Source organism: Accipiter gentilis, chromosome 1 (assembly GCF_929443795.1).
Source record: "Accipiter gentilis chromosome 1, bAccGen1.1, whole genome shotgun sequence".
NCBI classification, from domain to species: domain Eukaryota; kingdom Metazoa; phylum Chordata; class Aves; order Accipitriformes; family Accipitridae; genus Astur; species Astur gentilis.
In genome coordinates, this window is record NC_064880.1 from 50532359 (window position 1) to 50554887 (window position 22529).

The 22529-nt window shown below is 37.8% G+C and overlaps 1 protein-coding gene across 5 annotated transcripts in view; it reads left to right on the plus strand.

Moving 5' to 3' along the window:
- ARHGAP15 (Rho GTPase activating protein 15) overlaps positions 1–22529 on the plus strand; it is a 330972-nt gene that overhangs the window by 203885 nt on the left and 104558 nt on the right. For all 5 annotated transcript variants that reach the window (XM_049803687.1, XM_049803704.1, XM_049803697.1 and 2 more), the window contains one exon: positions 20218–20295. In XM_049803687.1, coding sequence (XP_049659644.1) covers positions 20218–20295 — 78 coding nt within the window. The remainder of the gene's footprint in view (positions 1–20217; positions 20296–22529) is intronic.

Genomic DNA, 22529 nt, shown 5'->3' on the forward strand with positions numbered 1-22529 from the left:
GTACAGCTGGCATATTGGCTGTTGTAGAAAAGCTTTTTTTCCTATTTAGAAAATATATCATCTACATACTGTAACTGTACCAAAAATGTTAACTTGCGTGCTTCGTTTAAGATAAAGGAGTATTAGGAAAAAAGACCTTAGGAGACTAACCCTAAATGTCGCTTACAAAACATTCATGCTTTGCTGAACGGTTGTGTTCTTATTTATCAGCTCGTGGGTTTAATTATTATTTACCTATTGATTTTCTGTTTGGTTTTCTGATTTTTAGAACATTATCACCGTGCACAGAAAGAAAGTCTAGCAGCGATCTGAATAAACCGTATTAATTAGTACATTTTCCTGTGTAGATGAGGTTACATACAATAGCCAACTGTAGTAATATTCTCTCACAGATTAAAAATGTAGAGGGTGTCATTAACTGTTGGCAAGATTTCCTGTTTAGTTACACTATTTTTAAATTAATATCTACATTGAAATCAAAGGAATTAGTCTGAAAGTATTTTGCTGCAACTTAGATCAGATGTTGGTCATTTATCCCCTAGGCTACTGTTTGCTTACTCACCATTTCAGGACAGAGGTGCTTTATGAGGTTTGGTCTAAAAATTCTCCCACCAAAATGCATATTTATCTCTCTGACAAGGATTTACTTGTTCAAGAGTGGATTCCCTTTTTTCAGCTTCTTTTCCTATTTGTGGTTACTGAAATAGGAATGGGAATCAGAGGGGCTTTCTACATTTACTCAGCCTTCTTGCAGAGCTGGTAGTGGAGTTTAATAAAGGGAGACAATAAAAATGTGCCCGTTCTTGTAAACTCGCAAGGCAATTGTCACATTTGACTTTTTTTTTAATTTAAGCAAGCTCATGTTTTTTGTTGTTTTTTTTTTTTTTTCCTTCCTGTATTATTTATTTATTCATATTTTTTAATGAACTTCTTGTCCCGAGTATTAAGCTATGCAGACCTGTGCTGCTGAAGCCAATAGTATCTACGCAAAGAGCGTTTCACCCTTGGTATCTAACGCAATATCCTAAATAGAAGAAAACTCCCACGTATGTGATGTGACCTGGTGAGGATAAGAGAGTAATTCTGAACCATGCAATGATCAGATTGAAGAAATGGCTACTCAAAGATTTCTAACATTTCTTGACTTTCTACTTTCTCAGGGACTTGGAGGAAAAGTTTTTCTTGGAACAGTGTGTTCCTTGTTTTGTCCACGTAGTCTTTTACTTTGCCACCAATGTGTACCTCGGATGTAGGTGGGGCTTTTCTGGGGCTATCTGTTGACCTGATTTTTTTCTATCTTTATTCCACCCTTTTTCTTGTCCCCAGAAAGTGTCTGATGGGTAGCCCCAACCCTGAGCTGAGCGGTGCAGCAAGGAAAGCCTGGGACAAGCCTTCCAGTGTACTATAACTCACATGCTGTGCACTCCTGCCAAGGGTGGGGCCCATTGCAAGATTTTTGGTGTTTCTAGGCCAGATATTATTTCCAGTCATTTCTTGAGTCGCCTATTTATTTTGATATCCACGACCCTTTAAATGTCCTGGCTGTTTTGTTTTGGTTTTTTTTTTTTTTTAATTTACATTTTTTTAAAATATGTGAAAGGCATGAGTAGAACGCATAAAAAAATATTAAAAATATCAGTCTGCATTGCACCTAAACAAAATGCCATCCAGTACTTCTCATAGTAGTGTTTTATCGTGTGAAACCAGTCTGATACTAAACTCTTTTGCAGGGATGATCATTTGTCTCTGTGTCTAATGACACACCCTGAGCAGTCAGTCTCCTAAACCTACCGAGGGTATCCAGTGTAGTTCAGGTTTTGTAAAGAAATACAGTACTAATGCTCCAGGGAAATATAATTTAACTTTCATCCCTCTTTTGAAACGTCCTTCATTTTCTCCCTCCATTCCCAAAACCAAGTTAGTGTTCTCAAATCAGCCTAAATGACTTGAAAAATGACACTGCAGGCAGCAAAGCTGATGATTACAGGTACCGTTTCCATTCTAAACTGGACATTGCAGACATTGTTTTCTGTTGCTTTTCTTGGAGCACAGGATGCTCTGACAGGAATGATACACAAAATTACATATTTGATTCAATGCCTAAAAGCCACCCTGGGATCCATAACCTTGCTTAAAGATTTAAGAAAGACCTTTAGTCCACTTCTGAGAAGGTTCTTAGCTCAGAAAACTTTATCTTTCAACTTTACTTCTTAGCAGCTGTTATGTTTTTTTGCTGTCGTTTGTTTGACAGGATCCAGTTATAGGTTCCGATGTCTGTTTAAAGAAACAGGGAGGTTGTTGGCTTTAAAATTCCCTTACTGCTTGTGTGTTCAACATTTTCCCAGGCTTTTCTACATAGTTTGCCAAGTAAAGGGACTGACCTTTTGTAGCAAACACTTTTTCATTTCTAAATGCTCACTTTGATTTTTGTCCCATTTTATGCTCATTCCAAACTGTTTACAACCCACTAAAAATGACTGTGAATTATATGTTTGTGTAATGGATTCCTTTTGTGGTCGGAGTGGAATGTTTACTTTGAACAATTAGTTATCTTTGGGCAGATTATAGTGACCTGAAAAAAGAATGGCTAAAATTATTATAGTACCTTAACTATTTCCTTTTGTTATCTTCTCTGTTTGTCCAATGTATTATTTACTGGGTTGCGTTGCTCTGAGCCCCACTGAGCAAATCATGATAAATAAGAGCAATGACAAAAAAATCCCTGAGCGTCGGGCTCTTGGGTTGGGGGCTGAGCTGCTGGGGTAGGACCGGGTGTGCTAGCGAGACTTCAGAAGTGACCATTAGGGGCTGGCTGTGCAACGTTAAAAAAGACGTGATTTTGAAAGAGATTTTAAGAGCTTGCTCTCTGAAAATCACATTTCTCAAAGGTGTCCAAAGTTTGACACGCCAAAGCACCTGAAATCGAGACTCAGTTTGGCTTTAATGTCCATCGCTGCGATTTGATTACGCATAATATCGGTGCGGAAACGCACGCGCACAAAGTCTCATACTGCAGAATATTCAGGGTTTGAGGAAGAAATTGTCTTTATGGGCAAAGATAAAGTACCTTATGGGATGTAAGAAAGAAATACAGTCATCCTGATGAAGAGAAATGAAGATAAAAATGGTATTTTAAACTACCTCACCTCCCAAATGCCATGCTGCCCTGTGACAGAAGGTTGTGTCCCTTTCATCAGTTTTATCTCTTAATCTAAAAGCTAAAGTGCAGCTAAAAGCACTTTAAAACCTATTTATAAAAAAAAAAAAAAAAAAAAAAAGAAAGTGATATTTCATTACCTTCTAAATCATATACCGCTTAAAAGGTAGTCAGTATTCTGGTAGAAAGTTTACATAGAGGAGAGTTCACTTATCTCAAGGAGTTCAGCAAGGAGGAAATGAGTTTTAAAAATATAAAGTATTGTGAATATATTTATATAGATAGGAAAAAATGAGGTTTTAAAACAGTTTAATGCTATCTCATTTTCTAATGGAAGAAAACGCTGCAGAAGAATTGCAAAAAAAAAATCCCAAACACCTCCTAAAGCTGATGACTCCCGTGCTGGGATCACTATATACGGTGGGGTGTGGTTAGTAGGTTATAGGAGCACGGTGAGGATGGCAGAAGACAGGAGGCCTGTGCAGCCAAGGTATGTATTAACAGCCACTATATACAACCTCTAGCAGTTTATATCCCTCTATATATTGTAATATTCCATCTTATTTTGTTTTCAGCAACTTACTCCTCCAGGGTGTGTTTAGCTTAAGCAATATTTTTTTTTTTTTCCCCCTAAGTTATTTGGTTCTCAAAAATAATTCATTCCCATTCCTGAGGACCTGAAGAAGGCAGTCAGAAAGTACAGGGTAGTTTTGCCAGAGTATGCTCACCACCATCTTTGAGCTTCCATTAAATGTACAGTGTTCCTGGGCTACTTCCCAGCATGATTAGACCAAACCCATCAGCCGGTGGCATAAAGGATTTGTTCTGGCAAGGTTTCCTTGAGAAGAAGGGAAACCTCAGGAGACCGACCTATCCTGTGCAGTTTTATTTTTCTGTCTGAGTGCAGGATTATTCTCCAACAGCACTTGGCCCCTGAACAACCACTGAAACGTATTTTATTTGTGTTTTCTCTTTGTCATATCTTTTAGCATATTTCTACCCTTGGAGCAAGAATTTTTTCGCGAATAACATTTTGTTTCCTACAAGCTCATTCACTGATTTTTAGTACTTATTTTCCTTTGGAAAGGTATTTTCCAAACTTTTTTTTCCTTCTCCCAGGCCTACACATGCTTCCTTGCTTACTCTGATATAATTTTACATACTGTTTCCAGTGGCTTTAGAATTCAGTACCCTGAAAGTACAGAGATCATATTGCTCCACCAAATGATCTGAGCTCCCAGTTCTGCTAATTTTGTACTGTTCATTCTTTCCCACTTTGGGATAATCTATTATGCTTGGATCCAGGCACGCACTAAAAGCTAATACTTCCATGAAGAATGTGCAATTTGTACTGTTTAGCTTGTGATGAGATTCCTGAAGTCTTTTATGATTCTATCTTGTTCCAAAGAGGCTTCTGCTCCCAACTTTTATATGCACTGATTTAAAAAAAAAAAAAGAAAGAAACAAAACAAACTGATAGGAAAAAAAAATTGCAGACACACAAAAATATCCAGCAGTTCAGCAGATAAAGCCTTTTTCCAGGGAATTCTAGTGGGCTGAAGAAAACTGTTTCTGAGGGCATTGAACTATGTTTACTTGAAAGTAGCCAACACGCATAAACTGTAACGTACAGATGAATGCAATATAAAACAACAAAGTTCTGAGAAAAGCCCTTGCAAGTTTGTGATTTAAAATGTTTGGGGCTTTTTTTTTTTTTTTTTTTTTAATTCTTCTTTTGAGTGGAAATTAAGGGTGGTTGAATTTAGTGCAAACATATTGGCAAGCTTTCCTCAACCATTTCTGTCTTCAGGCTCAGGCAATCCTGCTATAGCCACCTTTCTTAGAGTAAGAGCCAGTTAATAGCGTTGTGCAAGGTCCAAGTCAGAATTGGCTCTGAAGGGTATTCACTCTGGGGCCTCTGTGTCTGCTAGAAAGCCACATTCTGAGTTAGAAAAAATATCAAGAAGTGTCAACAGGAAACATCACGGAAGGGCATACAAGACAAATTAGAGAAAAGGAGACAACAGCAGGGAAAAAAAAAAAAAAGAATAAAAGCCTTGCAATGACAATGCACAAACGAGAGAATAAATATATATTTAAAACATTTGAAAGCAGAGACTGTAAGCTAGTTAGAAGAAGAAAAAAACGTTAAAAAGGCAGGCATTTGAACCAGTTGCTGTCTTTGTCATAGTTACCTGATACCTGTTTCATTGATTAATCTGTTCCAGAGAAATGTATCCTTTTCTATGAAAAAAAAGGGGATTTGTATTTTAAGCCTTGCCAGTAACAACAAGCAGACACTCAGTGTGCACCAGAGTAACATTTACAATGCCTGGGCCAAATTCATGCCTTGTGTAATTTTATTGCTTTTACTGGAATTACACCAGAGATGAGTTTGGCCTTTTGCCTTTTTCTAGCATTGTATAATATATCTATTAGTGAACATGTAGAAAGAAACAGGGCATTTTGTCTTCAGAATTTTCCATAAAATCTTTTTCAATAGGCTTCATAAATAAAATAAACCACTTAACCTATGAAATAAAAAAGAATCAAACAACATTTTCTAGATATTAAAATAATGTTAATATACTTTGTAAATCAAGTAGCTGACATTTGTACACACTGAAACAAAAAGTCTAGAGAAATTTAAAGCCAGCTGACTGTCTGTTGCTTACTCTGCGCCAAAGAGAAAATGAAGGTCCTGACATACCCCCTGGTCAGAGTCAGATTCAGGGAAGCTCACACATGAGGGTATCCACCTCCTAGCCATGGAAAAGATAAAAAGATAGACACAAAAATCCTCTCTTTTCTTCCTGAATAAACCAAGGATGTGAGGCATTGTGCCCTAGTACAGTACACATGCCATCACAGACAAGGAGCTGGCAGTATTTCCACTGCAAACCCCATTTAGTCAGACTTTACAGTTCAGCCATTAATAGAACACTTTGGGCTAACACTTGACAAAATGAGTCTTGGCCTAGAGGAGATGTTCACACACACACACACACACACACACACAAGTTAAGTCCATTAAGTTCCTTTGGGGGGGGGGCGGGGGGAAGAGGTAGTTGTAGTTTCAGATTCTTTCAACATCCCTCTTGCTTAAAAATAGTTATGGATATTAAATAAAATTATGAAGGTATAATTCCACAATGTAGTCTAATTGCATTTCCTGTTGGGGGAAAAAAAAAAGTTACTACAACTACACTGTATTTTTTTCCAAAAAGTTTTACAGCAATAAAAGAAAAAAAAAAATAAAAAAACCTTTTGCTGTCTGTATGCAACACTATGGGGTCGGTTTAAAAAACCCTGTCTCCTTTTTTTCTGCCTGCAATTCAAGAGAGCAAATAACTGCAGTTGTATTTTATTACTTCAATTATTTGCTGTAGCAGCTTGTGTTACATCAATGTTTTAACCATATAATATAGCAGTCTAATGGGATTGATACCTAAGTGAGAGAAACTCTACCAACAGAAAGCTTCAGGAGCAAGGCAGAGGGCAAAGTAAGAGAGTAGCTTAAAAAGGCGGCTTTATGTTAAGGCTTTCACTTCTTTAAGAGAAGATTTTTTACCTCATTTTACTCCCCTGAATTTATGAAACCGATATTGTTAGCAATCTAGTAACTGAATTGTCCCTGAATTGGCTACTGCATGGTAAACCCCCAAGGAATTAACAAGTCTTTTAAAGATCTCCAGTTGTATAGTCGCTTAGCAGACTGTTTTATTATAATCGGGATCCTCATGGATCATGGATGTAATTATATAGCAAACCAACTTCTTTTTGTCTTCATGCAGACAAACAATGTTCCCTGGTTTGGGAGGAATGACATATATGTAAATGAGAGCAAAATGTGGCCATTTTGTTTCATAACACAACAGAACCGTATCACTTGGATCCCGAGCAGCTCCAGCCAGCCCGATCCAGCTCTCTTTTCATAAGTCCTTCATGAACCTTTTTTTTTTTTTGGTGTCAGATATGATGCGTTTCAAATAATTGAAATTATTGGGAAACAGATATTGCTATTAGAAACACCTTTCTCATTTTTGTTCTACTTTGTAATGGATATAGGTTATTTCTTTCTGTAATTCCTGCTTTACTGGTACCAGCCTCTGTCCACCAAAATAGGTGGATAGTTCTCTTTAAGGGCCTGAATAGATCCATTTTGTGACCAACGGTTGTTCCTTACAGTTAAGGAAATGCTTCTGTGTTTTGTTGGATCAGTGCCTTAACCTTTATATATTTGGATCAGAAATGTAAATATCCAGATTTTCTCTCAGGATTTAAAAACAAAGAACAAGAACTTGCTCATTTGCCCAGATTATGGGCCATTTACAGGTAATACTGAGGCTCTTAAAATCACCACGGACCCCTCCAAACCAAGGGTAAGGTGATGGCTCTTCTCTGAGATGTCTTCACTCAGAAAATGTAAAGGCCTCAGAAGAGAGAAAGAGGCTTTTCCGTGCCTCTTCCCCCCATCTTCCCAGGAAAAATTTCCCCCAGTATTTCAAACCGTATGTTTAGATTTGTCAGTCCCGAACCAACATGGTGTTACGTGACACAACACGCCGAAGTAGCTGCCACCAAATGGCTTTCCTGTGCCAGCAGTAACCGCACGATGGTGTTGGAGGTACCACAACTTTTTTGTTTGCTTACAAATGAAATCATTTTGATGAGTGTATGGTATCAGTTAGCAAGTGTTGAGTTCTTCATGGTGATACTGCTCATGTTGACTTAAATGGAAAACGGATCAGCTCAGAAATCTTTAATAAGAAAAGTTTCTCAGTGTACTTGTAGTGATGCCCTGTGGAGCCACTAGAACTAAAAATCTGTCAGCATACTTGGTAGAAACTTTGTTTCATGGTTCTCTAACTCATATGATTGAGATTAAAGTGAACAAAATCTTGGCACATAGTTTGGCAGTCAAGAAGCATTCCTCTGTTTGTGTGTAGATGTGTGTGTGTGAGAGACAGAGAGGGGGAAATTTAGCAGCCACTCATTTGGTGTGAAATTATCAGGTGTTACATATTTTTAATAAACCTTAGTAGAAAGATAAGATACATCCTCTTCTAACGAAAACTGCTTTCACTTAGCCTGTAAACAGCCTTTGAACAGGCTGAGCATCTACTCTAACCACTGAAAACAAAATCATTCAAATTCTCCAGCCCAGCTAAACTGTAAGCCAGACTTGAAACCAAACGGGAAGGTGGAAGACGCTGGACGGGTGCTCGTTAGGCAGTCAGGTTTTCCTACCCTACCACTGAAACAGAGGAGCTCACAAATCGCTATATTTAATGCCCTGATCTATGACAGAGCTCTTTGCACAGGAGCAACTTCTACCATCACTGAGCAAAGACACAAACTTTTAAGATACTTTGCAAACAGTCGTAATATACCGATGTTTGAAAAGTATCTGAATTTGCACGCTAGAAATTGTTCGCAATGGTTTCTTCTATTATTTCTGTTTCAGCTGCATTTTTGTATTCTGATCTGTCATACATTAAAAACAGAAAGAGCCCAGCTTACAGTAGAAGTTTCTCTTAGAAACTTTGCAACTGTCTTGGATGTCTCTATAGTAAATGTCATTAATAATTACCAGAATTTTCACCAAAGAAGGAAATTAGATATGGAAAACACTGTACGCCAACTTCGCCTTTCCAAGCCTTCAGAAATACCAGAGGGTCTGTGTGAACCCTAGTAAAAGGAATGAGATTGGATTTCCACTTTCCTTACATCATTCCTTGTCACAGTCAGCATTAAGATACAAAGACAACGATTCAAATCAAAATTCTTCCCGTAGCTTCAAATTTTAAAATAATGATCTTGCATGAAAATATCAAATGATACTCATGTTTATGCATTTGCTTCACCCAAAATTCAGCTAACAGATATCCTGTGCATTTTATTGCCAGCAACTAAGTTTTCTCTTATCAGAAGTCATTTTTCTGTACCTCTTGTATGCCTCAGTTATGTTTGAGTTACATTATTTGTATTTCATCGTGGGGTTTGTTGGTTTGGTTTTGGTTTTTTTTTTTTTCCCCATATTTCAGAGTAGAAAGCAATTTGTTCCATTTCAGACTATACTTAAGCAACCTCTTTTCATACACAAGTTCTGTGCTGTTTTAAAGTAGTATACCATGGTATGCATGTCAAACCATAAAATGAAAACTACGGAGTTCCTTCTGTCAGAGTAATGAAGTATGCATTAGTCTCTTCAGTTTTGGTACTAATCACTCTTTGTAGCCCAGTTCAGGATTTTTATGGTTTCTGTAGATATCTGGAGGACATTCTTTTGCTGAATGTTGCTTTGGTAGTGGATCAGATTTTGCCCAAATTAAATGGAGGCAGAAAAAAAAGCTTTTAAGTTACCTGAACCTGTTCAGGGACAGTAAATGTAGTGGGAATGACAGGAAAATTAATATCTCTAACTGCAGAGTCCTGCAGCTAAGATAGCAAAAAAAAAAAAAAAAAAAAAAAAAAAGTGGAAAAATATCTAAGCACGATAGCTTTGTGTCATATCAAAATTAATGTTTCTGTTTTTTTCACATAGTACTGTTTAATGTCACTGTTTCATAACACTAAAAATATGGCTGTTGCAAAACCAAGAAAATTTTGCTTACCTATTAGACTAGAGGTTTATCACACAAAAGAAGGTGTAAGAGCGTTCATCGGAACCCCGTGATTTTAGTCATTATTGTGTCTTTAAATGTGCATGATGTGCACTGGGGCAGATCTTATTAAAGTAAAAGTTTTCTAGGTATGTACATGTACACACACACACCTTTGTATTATCACATTTATATGTTAGACAGATATGCAATGCTAAGAATTCCGTAAGCTGGTGTTAGATAGCCGTATGTATACTTATCTTCCAAGAGACCCTCTGAGTTTTCCACACAGGCATGGACTGTAACACCCAAAGGTGTCTGATAGCGTGCCTTAGACTGCAGAATCTAATTTTTAAATGTTTTCTCCCACTTAAAGATAAAACGTAAATACACAGATAGATGCCTACAATATGATACGAATAAGCCAAGCCTGTACATGAGAGCCCAAACGCCGTTTTTAGAGCAGGATTCTGCACATGCCTTCTGGTAGAGATCCAGAACCAAGCTGGTCTAACTTCTAACTGTAAGAAACAGATCCAGCCTTCTGTGTTGTGCAACAAAACAAGTACTATCAAGTGCCTCGCTGATATTTCTTTAACCGTTGCTGAACTGTAACAGTTAAACTCGGCGTTCGCATCCACTCCCCAGCAATGCACAAGAGCCGTAGGAAGCGCCCACAGGTAGGACCCACTCCTGAAAACGAGACAGATAACCTTGAGACAGCTGAGCTTCAACAGGGCGTAGCTTCAGCCTATCAAGAAAAAAATGGATCTGCTATAGAGAAGAGTATTGGGCCTATCTGGACTCCTCAACTACTTCTAAAAAGCCAAGGAATGATGGAAGAAGCAGTCCTGTGACTTTCAACTTCTATCCTAAACATCCCTATTCCATCCTAAATGTCCTCTCCCGGTCACGATCATTAAAAAAATAATAAATCTCTTTGCCAAGCAAAGGCACTACAGTCCAGAAAAGGCAAACTCCTTACCCATTTTGGCTGAAGTTTATGTGTGCCCAAATGTACAGTTCTTCCACTTCCAACCGTTAAAAAGTCCAATAAGCAGCAGTACTGGTCAGGACGGGGAGGTGACATTACTGAGGTCTAATTTAATCTCTCACTATTGTGAAAGATGGGAAAAGATTTGTCCCTACTGTGTACTAAATTCTCTTTAAAATCAGCATTGGGAGTCAGGGATGTTTGGAGAATTGGATCTGTCCCTTAGCTTTTAACCGCAGTTCCTACTGATGTCAGTGGACCTGACTGAAAGTCCTATATAGTCCTAAGAGGAGAGTTAGACCCCCCAAAGAGCAATTTCCCTTAGTGTTCTGATGTTGCTCGAAAAAACACAGGCATGATGTTGGTGATGATGGATCCCCAAATGAAGCGCAGTTTAACCAAAGTGGGAGGATTTAGCAAAATGCATAAATTTCTCATATGCTACTGTCTGTAACAGGCAGATCTTCAGCCAGTTTAGTGAGCATAAGTTACAGCTGGCTTTTGCTGGAATAGTTTATGCTCTTGACCCTCCTCAGTTGTATAGCCAATAGGGACTTGTCAGGCTACATGTGTTTTTAAACTTCTTTCAGCTAAATCAGAAATCCGAAAGCAAAATACAGCTCTCAGCAGTATCATGTGGAGTTGTGACACTCCCTGGAGGGCTCGGGGTCCATAAACCAATGAATGGATTACAATGAAGCATAAATGTAGTATTTTCATCCATGACAGATATAATCTTGAGCCTGTATTTTTCATGTTACTTAACTCTTTCAGAACTAATGTGTGACAGAAAATGTCTTACAATGCACATTGCAGTAAATACCAGCCAAGTATGCTTTATTGCTGAGCTCTACATGTTTCCAGAAGTTAACAGGCACAGCTGGGATATAAGAAATGGCAATGTTGTATATATTTCTTGAACATACAAAATACCTTGGCTCTCTTCTCTCCCACCCCCCACGCTACATCCCCAGCTGTTCTGATCATGTCACACAGTGGATGAGTTTTTCCTTCGTCAGCTTCTCCTAAAATGATAACCTTTATTCAGGCTTTCATCCTCCCCAAAATAAACTGTCTTATCCGTATTGTCATCACATTCAAATTAGACTATCCCAGCGTACATTGTGTGGCACGGAATAACAGAAATGGTAGCTGATGGAAGGTGGTACGCTGCCTGTTGGTAGCTGTACCTAGCAGAAAATACTCGGTGCTAGTATTCAACATCTATTGATTTTCCTACAAATGACTCAATTCTCTTTACCTGAAATTCCCTTCTGTCAGTCATTATAGCGTCATACGGCCACAACGCCAGACAGGTAAGAACTGGAAGCTGCACATCTCTAGAGACATGAAGCCGATTATATTCAAAGAGAGTTGCTGGTAGAAGGACCATTCAGCTTGTGGAGATTCCTAATACTCCTGAAAGACCTTTTGGTCAAGCAGGAAAAGCAGTATGCTTGATAAAGGTACAGAGAACCATAGAAATCTTCTTTTATTTCAGATAAATTAAGCATTGATCAGAATGGACCTGCTGATCCAAACGTGAGAAGCAGTAACTGCAGCAAATGAAAGCAAATAGGAGTGGTGAAGGAGGTATTAAAACAGAAAACAAACAAGCAAACAAAAAAGAAATAAACAGTCACAAAATTAAATACTAATGTGTTACAGAGAGAGAACGGCTATTTCCAAACATTTGGTAATTTCGGATATTATACTGTGTTGCATAAAGTGAGACGATGTTATTTCCTTTTAAACTGCCATTCCATTTAAACCAGTGAGCTGATGTGTGTACTTGAGGTCTGCAGTTGGTAGGGATTTTTCCCCTTTAGCATAAACCTTGTTGATTTAAAAAGTGAACAAAGATGAATCAGGTGGTAAATGTATTCATGTAATCATTTTCATTAATAAGCCATTATAAATAATAGAGGGAAGGTTTTAAGTGTATAATTCTCTGTAGCACAATTGAGATTTTTCCACATCTTCAGCAGTAAGTTAATTAGAATCACCTGCATTTTCTTGGGCGGACACCAAATGGATTGCAAACAAAAACAGATTAAAATAGCTGTAGCTCATGGCATACAGATGACAAGATTCACAAAGAGGACAATCAGGCAATGAAAACCTCCTCTTTTTCAAACATTTTTAAAGGATATTCAGCTCTTGTGAGTCGCTGTAAAAAGACGTTTGTAAGTGTTTCGCTGAAAGACTAGAACGGCTTTGTTTCTGATCCCATGATGAGTGAAAGAAATGTTTAAGAAAGATCACTTTACAGAGAGATTCAGACTGAAATGTGATGACTGTGATTCAAGCCAAGCCAAAAATTACAGCTCAGAATTAAAGGGGATGGACGTGGCTTGGGAATCCATTTTCCCACATTCCTGAATCTCAATCATCCCAGCCAATGTTTAAAAGAAAATACAGTGGAAAGCAATGAGGTCACTTTGTTTAGCTGCAAGAAGTGGGACTATCAGAATGGCAAAAGTATATATTGGAGGTAACGGCAAAATTATAGTGAACGTGCTGCATGTTCGATGGTTTCATTCAAAAAAACCAGCTTCAAAGCTTAGTTTTGTTTCTTGTTACAGGGAGCCTTCTGAGCAAGTCTTCTTGTTCCTGGGGCTTTTAAACCATAAACTTCTTGAATGTCAAAGACAGTGCAACACAATAGATGAGAAGACGAAGGCATGGCAAGCTTGATTTAGGCGTTAAACTGCAGCCCTGCATAGCAGTGAACTGTGTGCTAGTTTAGATTGCACTTGCTTTGTACTGTCGCTATTCTTATTTATTTGTATATAAATATCTGAGTGGAAATTCTACCATCAAGTGATATGAAACAGAATAAAGTATATCATCCATCATATTCACTTGTTACTTAGTCTCAGTATGTAATGTTCATATTCGGTGTTGTAATTGCTTCCATTAAACAGTTTCTACAGGGTCTTGAAAACAATAAGATCTTAGTCAAGCTTTTCTCCTTTCATTGCATCTTGAAGTTATTACTGCAAGAAAAAATGAGATTCTCTTTTTATGTAGGAATGCCCCTCATCTTCTTGATATTATTGCAGTCAAACATAGAATTATTTCTTGTTAGCTAATTTCCTAAAGAGATTCACCAAACCTCATGTCAGACACCTCCTGTAGAGTCATTTCTTAACTTGTTAAGAGCTAGCACAATTTCTCCTCTCCTTTCTCTCCCCCACTATCTCTGCCTTTACTAAATTCTGATGCAGTGTTGGGTTTCTACTAATAATAGAATAAAGAAAATCTTGTTCATGCAACCTTGATTTCAGGCTTGTCTGTCACAGGTCCTGCAGCTGGGCAGTGCTGGTCGTGAGTCCGGTACCTGCAAATCATGTGAAAAGTAGAGATGGAGAGGACATCTCTCCATCTTCTCTAATACGAAGCAAGGAAGAACATATTTTATGTGTCATTTTATTTGCTTCGATATCAAGTACAGTGCTCTACTGGAGATCTTATTTACAGCACATGAAGAGGTGCAATCTCTGCTTCTGTTTGATATTCTTCACTCTATCATTCAAGGGATCACATTAGTCCTCTCTGCTATAGCACTGAACTGAGAGATCGTGTTCAGCTAATTATTTAAAATAAACCTCAAGTCCTTTGTAACCTATATGCAGAGTCTTGGATGTACCCAGTGTTTCTCTGTACAAAAACTTATTTTACCAGTCTGTGATCATTTAAGGTAGCAGTTCAGACCTTCTGTAGCTTTACCCGCCCTTATCATGGTTTAATATCTTCCTGATCTTTGTGTCATCTGCTTACTTTGCCAACAGAGATGGGTTTTTTTCCTCATTATCCACATCCTTGATAAAGGTATGAGATGGCACTGGACCGAGAGCTCCATTCTTGAGAGCTCTGCCAGTTATGACCTTGTTAACTGATATCTCCCATTAACTACCACATTTTGAGGTCTGTCATTGAGCCAGTTTTTAATCCACGTAATATATGCCCTGTTAATTCCATAAAATGCAAGTGCTTTAATCAAAATGTCATGTGGTACTAAGTCAAAAGCCTCTTGAAAAGCCAAACATACTATTTCAACACCATTGCCTTTATCAACCAGACCTGTCAAAAATGCAATCCTATCAAAAAATGCAACAAGTATGCTAGATAAGGCCCTGATTTTCACGAAACCATGCTGGTTGGGATTAATTATATTTTGCTATGAATTATTTGTTCATAGACTCCTGAATTAATTATTTAAGTAGACTGTCTGGGACCGAGGTCAGTCTAGCCAGTCTCCAAGCGCATCCTTCTTACTGCTTTTACAATATTAGAATAATTCTTTTGCCATTGTTTCCAGCCTTAGTCATTTCCAAGTATTTCTCTATATCTTATTGGCAAATGAGAGACACATGTATATCATGAGCACCAATAAGTGAAAACTGATTTTTTTTTTTTACAAAGTGATTATCTCTTTGTCCTTCAGCTTGACTTCCAATATCATCCACTGTTTTGACTCCTAGATCTGTTTATCCTTGTCTGTCCGGTAGAACTACCTAACGTGACATTTGTCTGGCACCCACCTCCACGGGTGCCGAGTACCTTGTCTGGAGTGGGGATGGGACTTGTTTTTATATCAGATCTTCGCTGGCATGTAGTTTTGAGCCTCACATACGTGATCCTTTGATGGGAGGAGTACAAGAAGTGGGTAGTTCTGATGATCAAAGCAGCAGTTTTGAGTAGAGCAAATCCTGGTGCCAGCCTCCAGCCCCGCTCCGGGAGTTTTAGGACATGCCTAACCCTATCCAACGCCACGCCAAAAAGCAGAAGAGAGATGTCAGCAACACTGAAAAGCACTCTGAGTGCAGACAGTCTTATGTTCAAAAGGAGCTGGTGCGTGTTTCAACCCGAGCTGATCCTTCAGCTCACGCCACCTCCGCACCGCACGCCTTACATCCGTGTGTCCACTGTTTGCTATTAATGCCTCCATGTTCATTTTCTGTCTGTGGTGTTACTCAAATTTGTTTCGTCGTTCTCATCATTTTCACCTCTGATTTCCGTGGCATCAGACAAAACCTTTTTTTTTTTTTTTTTTTGCTCCCACATTCACCTGAATCTCCGGGTACCTTTTATAACCCTATCCGGATACAGTACTTTTAACGTCGCATTTTATTGTGTCAGGTTTACTCTTTGCTACTCTTCACAATTTTCCTTCTACTGGCATACAAATATTGATCCCTTTGGGAAATTTTATTTTTGTTGCACACTGTTTGGTGGTGGTTTGGTCATCAGACACATCATCTTGACATTGGTGTGTTTGCTGCATTCATGCATTTCTGTTTCTTTAAATGACTTCATGCCTCACTTTTGTGCCCTTAGTAAACTTTTAAAAAATTGTTTATAAATCAGATATTTATGGTAAGATCCATATGAAAACAGGAGGAAAGAATTATAGTTTTAGGGAGAACATACCCTGATAATGACCTCTTAAATATTTGTAAAGATAGCCCTGGGCATCTGAGCCCACAAAATAGTTTATAATACAACAGCTTGATTACATAATGATACTTTAGTTTTAAAACGTATGATCTTTCTGTTTATGGGAAGGCATAATAGGCTCCTTTGAAATACAATATTTTTGCCCTGAACATAACTGATTTTAAATGAAAGGACTAACTAAAGAATGCCTTTCTTCAAGTTTGTACTTCACTTTGTTGTTCAATCCAGCACGATGGTTTCTTTTACAAAACTCCTACCAGGCCTGGGGACCACACCTATTTCAGGATACATTAATTGTGAAAGTTTCGTGCGTTTCTACGCAGGAAGTTACCTAGTACCATTTAAAATGATATGTTTCAAATTCTAAATCTTGTTAAAAAACAGAGAGAGAAATTTCTGTATAACACCCCCCCTCCCCACACACACATAGAGAATTTCCTTTTATATTCATTTTGAAGAAATTGTCAAATAGAGATTAAGCTTAGGCAGAATGCAGTATGATTTGGGAGAGGGATTTGTTCTATGCAACAGAAAAGAATTAATGAGAACATTTCATTCAAGATAGTTCATGAAGCATCAGGGCTACTTCGACCAATATCAAAGTCTAATATTTTAAAAGGTATGTTTGGATAAACATATCACCTAAGCTCTAATTTTTTTCCTGTGTTTTTTTATGTTTCTCTGCAATACCTGATTCCAGCAGCTCAGACTGCTACTGCAGCTGACACTGACCTGCATTCATGGTTGTTTCCATTTCGGCTAGAAAGAGGAGTGCAAGGAATGTTCTTAAATAAGTGTTCTAACATCTTCTAACATCTTCTGTGCAGACTGAATATAACGTTCATTATTGTTCATGAATCTCAACCAAGTCTGAGTTCAGTTGCCTTTTAACTTTCTCATGGGGAGTATCTGTATAATTTTTTAAATGAAAATAGTTAAAATTTGCCTATAGTTTGGCAGCTAAACTGATGTATTCTTGAATAAATCCTTTTCCCACATTTCTTATACCATCACAAAATTTAGGGTAGAAATACCGAAGTCATTATCATGCTTTTGGCTACCAGTTCTAATTGTGGGTCCATCCTATTCTCAGGTTCCTCATTAACAGAAACAGAGTTGGAGATTGAGATATAAAGCAAATAAAATATTTGTTCTCCTCTAGGGCAAAATCCAGTGATTCTTCCCTGATGAACCCCACTCCAAAACACACGAAAGTCACCTGATAGTGAACAGTTGGACTTTATTACAATGAGAATTTTTTTTCTGAAACCTTCTTTACCACTATACTTAAATGCCAGCACCAGATAGGAAACTCTGCAAGGCTTTTGTTTCATCTTGTTCCCTAAGTATTTATAGCCTGCCGTGAAGAAACACTGACAGCAGTGCAGTGATGTTTTTATTCTTGATAGAGGTGCCCTTAAAAATGAATTTGCTTTGAAAATTGTTCATAGAATCAGGATATTAGAACTATAAAGACATATTTCTCTCTCTCTTTCTCTCTCTTTCTCTTTTGCGCCTAATTGGATTTCCAAAATAAGTTGTTAACAATCCAGCTAAGATAATGTGGTCATGAAAAGGATGTCCAAATCCACCAATTTGCATTGGTTTGGTTTGGCTTAACTTTCAAAGTTCTTGGAGCAGAAAGTTGATGGCACGTGAACACTATAATTGGCTTGATATTCTTGGATTTTTTTTTTTATTTTATTTTTTTTCTCTCTGCCATATTGTATAGTGTCCAAATGAAATGCTAATCAGACCTCATTTCTGGACCAAAGTAAATTTATAACAATAATAATGCACTTGTATACTCCAGATCGTTTTGCAAGATGTAATATCCACCAATTTACAACATAGTTTGTCATTTTCACTAGATCTGGATAATTTATGCAGGTTCCAAATTGATGCTATTAATGCAAGACACAGCTATTTCACCCAAAGTGACATGTATTGCTTTCACTTCCATATATCCAAAAAGGTTAAGAACTGAATTGATTTAGATCCAAACAAAAATTAACATTCTGTTTTGGGGCTTGTTTGTTTGTTTGTTTTATTTTTCCTCTTTACTTTCTGGTTTAGACTTCAATTTACACTATGCAATTCTTAATATCTTACCGCAAGAGTCCCGCATTCCTATGCTGGGAATTACTCTTGCTCTCTCACTCTCCCCTTACTAAACCAGAATAAGACTCTTCAGATTTAGGATAGAATTGCATTACTTAAACATTTTAGTAATTTCCATTTGCTCATATGTTATATATCCAGTAGATGGACAACTTCCAAGTGTTCTTGATTACCAAATCCTTTTTGATTTCTCTTAAATAAACTTTTTCTTTATCCCTCTGTAACCAAAGGGGATCTTCCTGAAATGAATCATCACTCTCAGTATTATGTTGCAGGACACCCACAGGTGCAGGGTAGAAAATTGTCTAATAAAAGACATAACCAGTGTAAAATACAGAATTATTATTCATTTTTAAAACAGGTTATTTAATGTGAAGCAAATCAGGATGTTCCTAGCAGGGCAGGCATAAACTAAGAACTGTGTTTTGTAGAGAGAGAAAACAAACACACAAACAAACAAAAGACTTTATTTGGTTTCAGTCTGCATAAAAAGGAAATCTTTTAAAATGTTTCAAGATCAGTGAGGTATACCTCCAAGAAGTTGAGTCCACTGGCTGTGGTACTCATCTGCCAAGGCACGCTGCAAATATCTTTGAAATAAGGACTTGAACCTCAGCTCCTTCCCATTTAAGTGTCATTACAACTGAATTTCTGGGCTTTTGGGCTTGTTTTCACTCTTTCCTATAGTTTCAGTTTTTCCTTTTCCCCACTCTGAGGCAAAAAAAAAAAAAAAAAAAAAAAAAAAAAAAAAAAAAAAAAAAAAATCCCCCTAGCTACAATGTCAGGAAATATTTCCTGAAAATTTGGGGGTTTTGACAAATTAGCATTTTCACAAAGAATGGCTTTCTCTGAAACTGCTTGCCAAATCTAATTAAAACTTGTGTTCCAAGTGATGAGTAGCCTTAAAAAAACCTGTTCTGTGTAGATTCTCCTAGCTTCTTATGGACTTGCAAGTTTTAAACGTGAATTGTCAATGCACATTTTAGTGTTTTCAAATTTTAAGCATGCAGATTCGGTCGTTGTTGCACAATAGCTAATTCTCCCGGGAAAGGAGAGCAGTTCCCATGTGCTTTGAAACGCTACAGCTATGCAACCGGGGCTGGAAGTGCTATTTTAAACAGTCATATCAGCAGAGCTTGCTGTAGGAGATAATATGTCACAAAAGGGAGTATGACATCTAGTTTCACCTAGAAGATAAACCTTGAGTAGATATGCAGGGAGAAACAAGACTGTCAGGTTGTCCTTGAAAAGAATGGCCTATATTAATGAAGAAATGTACTCCAGGGCATATGCTATTTGGGATATTTAATTTCATCTTCAAACTTGTCTGATCTGCTATGAAGAATATAGTAGAGAAACGGTAGTTGTGTGTAGTCTCACGCATGTCATGATTTCAGAGTGGGCATCTCGCTGCTTTATTTTCAGAAAGGTCACAGCCTCAGAAATTCATGTCTGAAAAACCCAGGCCCCAGACTGAGAAGTTTCCCCGGGACTATTAATATAAACTCCCCACATTTAAGCAGGGCTAGCGTAGCATCGTGCGTATCCAAACAGCCCTTCTCTGCGAGCAGGAGAGCTAATTCACTCTTCCTTTCCCGTCACACTCAAACACCCTTGCGGAACCGTATTCTGCTGACAGAATTACAAGATAATTATGGTTAGGTGTTTTGTATTCACTTAAGTTAATCTACCAGTTTTATTTTTCATTGTAGTTTTAATCAGGCAGGAGGCACTTCAGTTGTTGTCAGGTGGATTATTTTTCAGTCGTTCACTACACCGCTCTTCTTCATACTTGTTAGGGCGCTTCTGGCTTCCTGACAGACATACAAAGAAAAATACTTATATGATCTAAAATGAAATATGTGTTTCTCTTTCAGGTCTAGATGTTGATGGAATATACAGAGTTAGCGGCAATCTGGCAACAATACAGAAGTTACGATTTGTTGTCAATCAGGGTAAGTGATTCCTCCACCCTGGTAATGTTTTGTTTAGTACTTAACTGTCTCAGATGACAGTATTTCAGAATCTGCTATACATTAGTGGCATAGAATGATGAGCCGCGTTTTGGAAAAGAGAGAAAAGGGAAGGTAGAAAGATATTACGCAGAGGGAAATGTCAGCCAGGAGAGAGGAAAACCAGCAGAGTAAGCAGAGGAAAATAGTAGTTAAACAGAAGATAAGAAACAAACAAACAAATAACTAAAAAAGAAAAAAGGAGGAAACGGATACATGAAATAAGGTGGCAAAAAACAAGGCATATGTAGAAACCAAAGGATCAAAGTGAGGAAAAAAAAAAAGATTAAGAGGAAAAATAGCAGATTGTTTGGATGTTGAAAGTTAAACAAAACCAAAAGTAGAACAGGGATCCAAAGGAAATCAGAAAAAGGTTCAAAAGAATTGAAAATGATATACTGAAAGTAGAGTACTGGCTCTGTCAAAGTTGGTAGATTTACCACTGATTTTGAAAAGCCAAAGATTTTACCCCGGGAAATGAGAAGAGGAAAGATCAATATTTTGGGGACCTGAGGTCCAGAATTAGAACCAACCTGTACATATTTACTGAACATATTTCCACAGATTCCACATATAATGAACATGTTTCCACAAATACAAAGGAAGATTCTTCAGAGATGTGGCCTAAATGAATCTAACATTGATCAATAGATACTGTTACAAGTGTGGAAGCTGATCTTGGTAGCTAATTAGGACAAATGACAAATACGTTCACCTCTCTGAACAGTTTACTATTCTTGGCAAAGACTAAATATCCCCACATTTAATAGCTTAGCAAATATCATCGATGATAGTGAACCTCCTGATACTACTTAACGAGAAAATAAAATTAAGCTTCTCAGAAATTAGGGAAGATTCCCAAATCTTAAATTGCGTTAAAGACTTTGTACGCTTTCGAATTAATCAAGTATAAATGTGAAGCTGCTGCAACATTTTCTCCTACTTTTTATTAGCTCTTTTAAAGTTACCTAGAGACTATTGCCAGAACCGCTAAATATTGTGTATTTTACATGGTTTCTTGGAGATGACAGCTGTTGGAGAACAACTTCTTCAATTAGTTTTGTACTATACATAAACTAAGACTTTTGACTCAAAAAATTCTCATGAAATTGAGAGATAAGGAGAGATGTAAAAATTTTCCCACCTTCAAGCCTCCATTAACGTCTCTAGAGAAGGTTTCAGGGAAGCAGTAGAGGTCTGCTGCCTCCTCAGCGGCTCCAGACCAGTCTTGTCTTCAGCTGAAACTGGAGGGTGAACTCTGGTTTATGAGGAATCAGTATTTATGCCAGTAAATTCAGTGAGACTGAATAAATCGTCAGCCCCATGGTTTTGACTCATGACTTGGGTTCCCTTAGATTTATAGTTGTTGGGTATTTGTGTGTCGGTAATGTAGTCCGCCTTGGCTTTCAAATGACCGTACGTTGTATGTTGGTTGGAGACAGAGAGGCAAAATCAGGATTTTCCATCCTTCTTCACCGCCTAGGATCTTTGCTCAGGAAAAAATGTACCATAAAAATAATGGTCCTGTCCATCACGTCTCGTGGCATCCAAAGGTTAATGTACTTGAGGTTAACATTGCTGCTCAAGTTTTCACCTAAAACAGATGGGCTGATACTGTAAAGCTAGTCAAAAGTCTAAGCTGGCTTTTTGCAGCACAGAGGTACCAGGCACCTTTTTCTTCTGGTTTATACTGTAGTGAAAAATGAATATATATAGGTGAGGTTCCTAGTACATTAAAGCCACTCTGACATTGGCTACTTGGGGCACGTGCAAGAAATCTGCCTATTGAGCGACCAAAGAAAATCAAAGAAAACTAGTGCCTCTGGAAAACTATGTTATCATCTTATCAGTTGTGATAATTACTGTTTCTTATGTCTTAGTCTTTATTGATACAACTAGGGCAGTCCTGCATTTTACATCATAACGAAACAGATTTTCAATGGGAAGTGATATTATCTATCTGAGCCCCCCTTACACGTCCTTTAAAATCTCAGCTATAAAAATATTTAGCCAGGTCTGTATTTAGCCTTTCCTTGGGTACATGCATGCAGAAATGCCGAAGTTCATCCCCTGTAAACCCTAATGCCACTTTGCAGTCTTCAGGGGTGACACCAGCGTGAGGGGAAACGGGAGAGTTTAGCGCTTCAGTCCCCAAAGAATAATCCAGTAATTTTAAA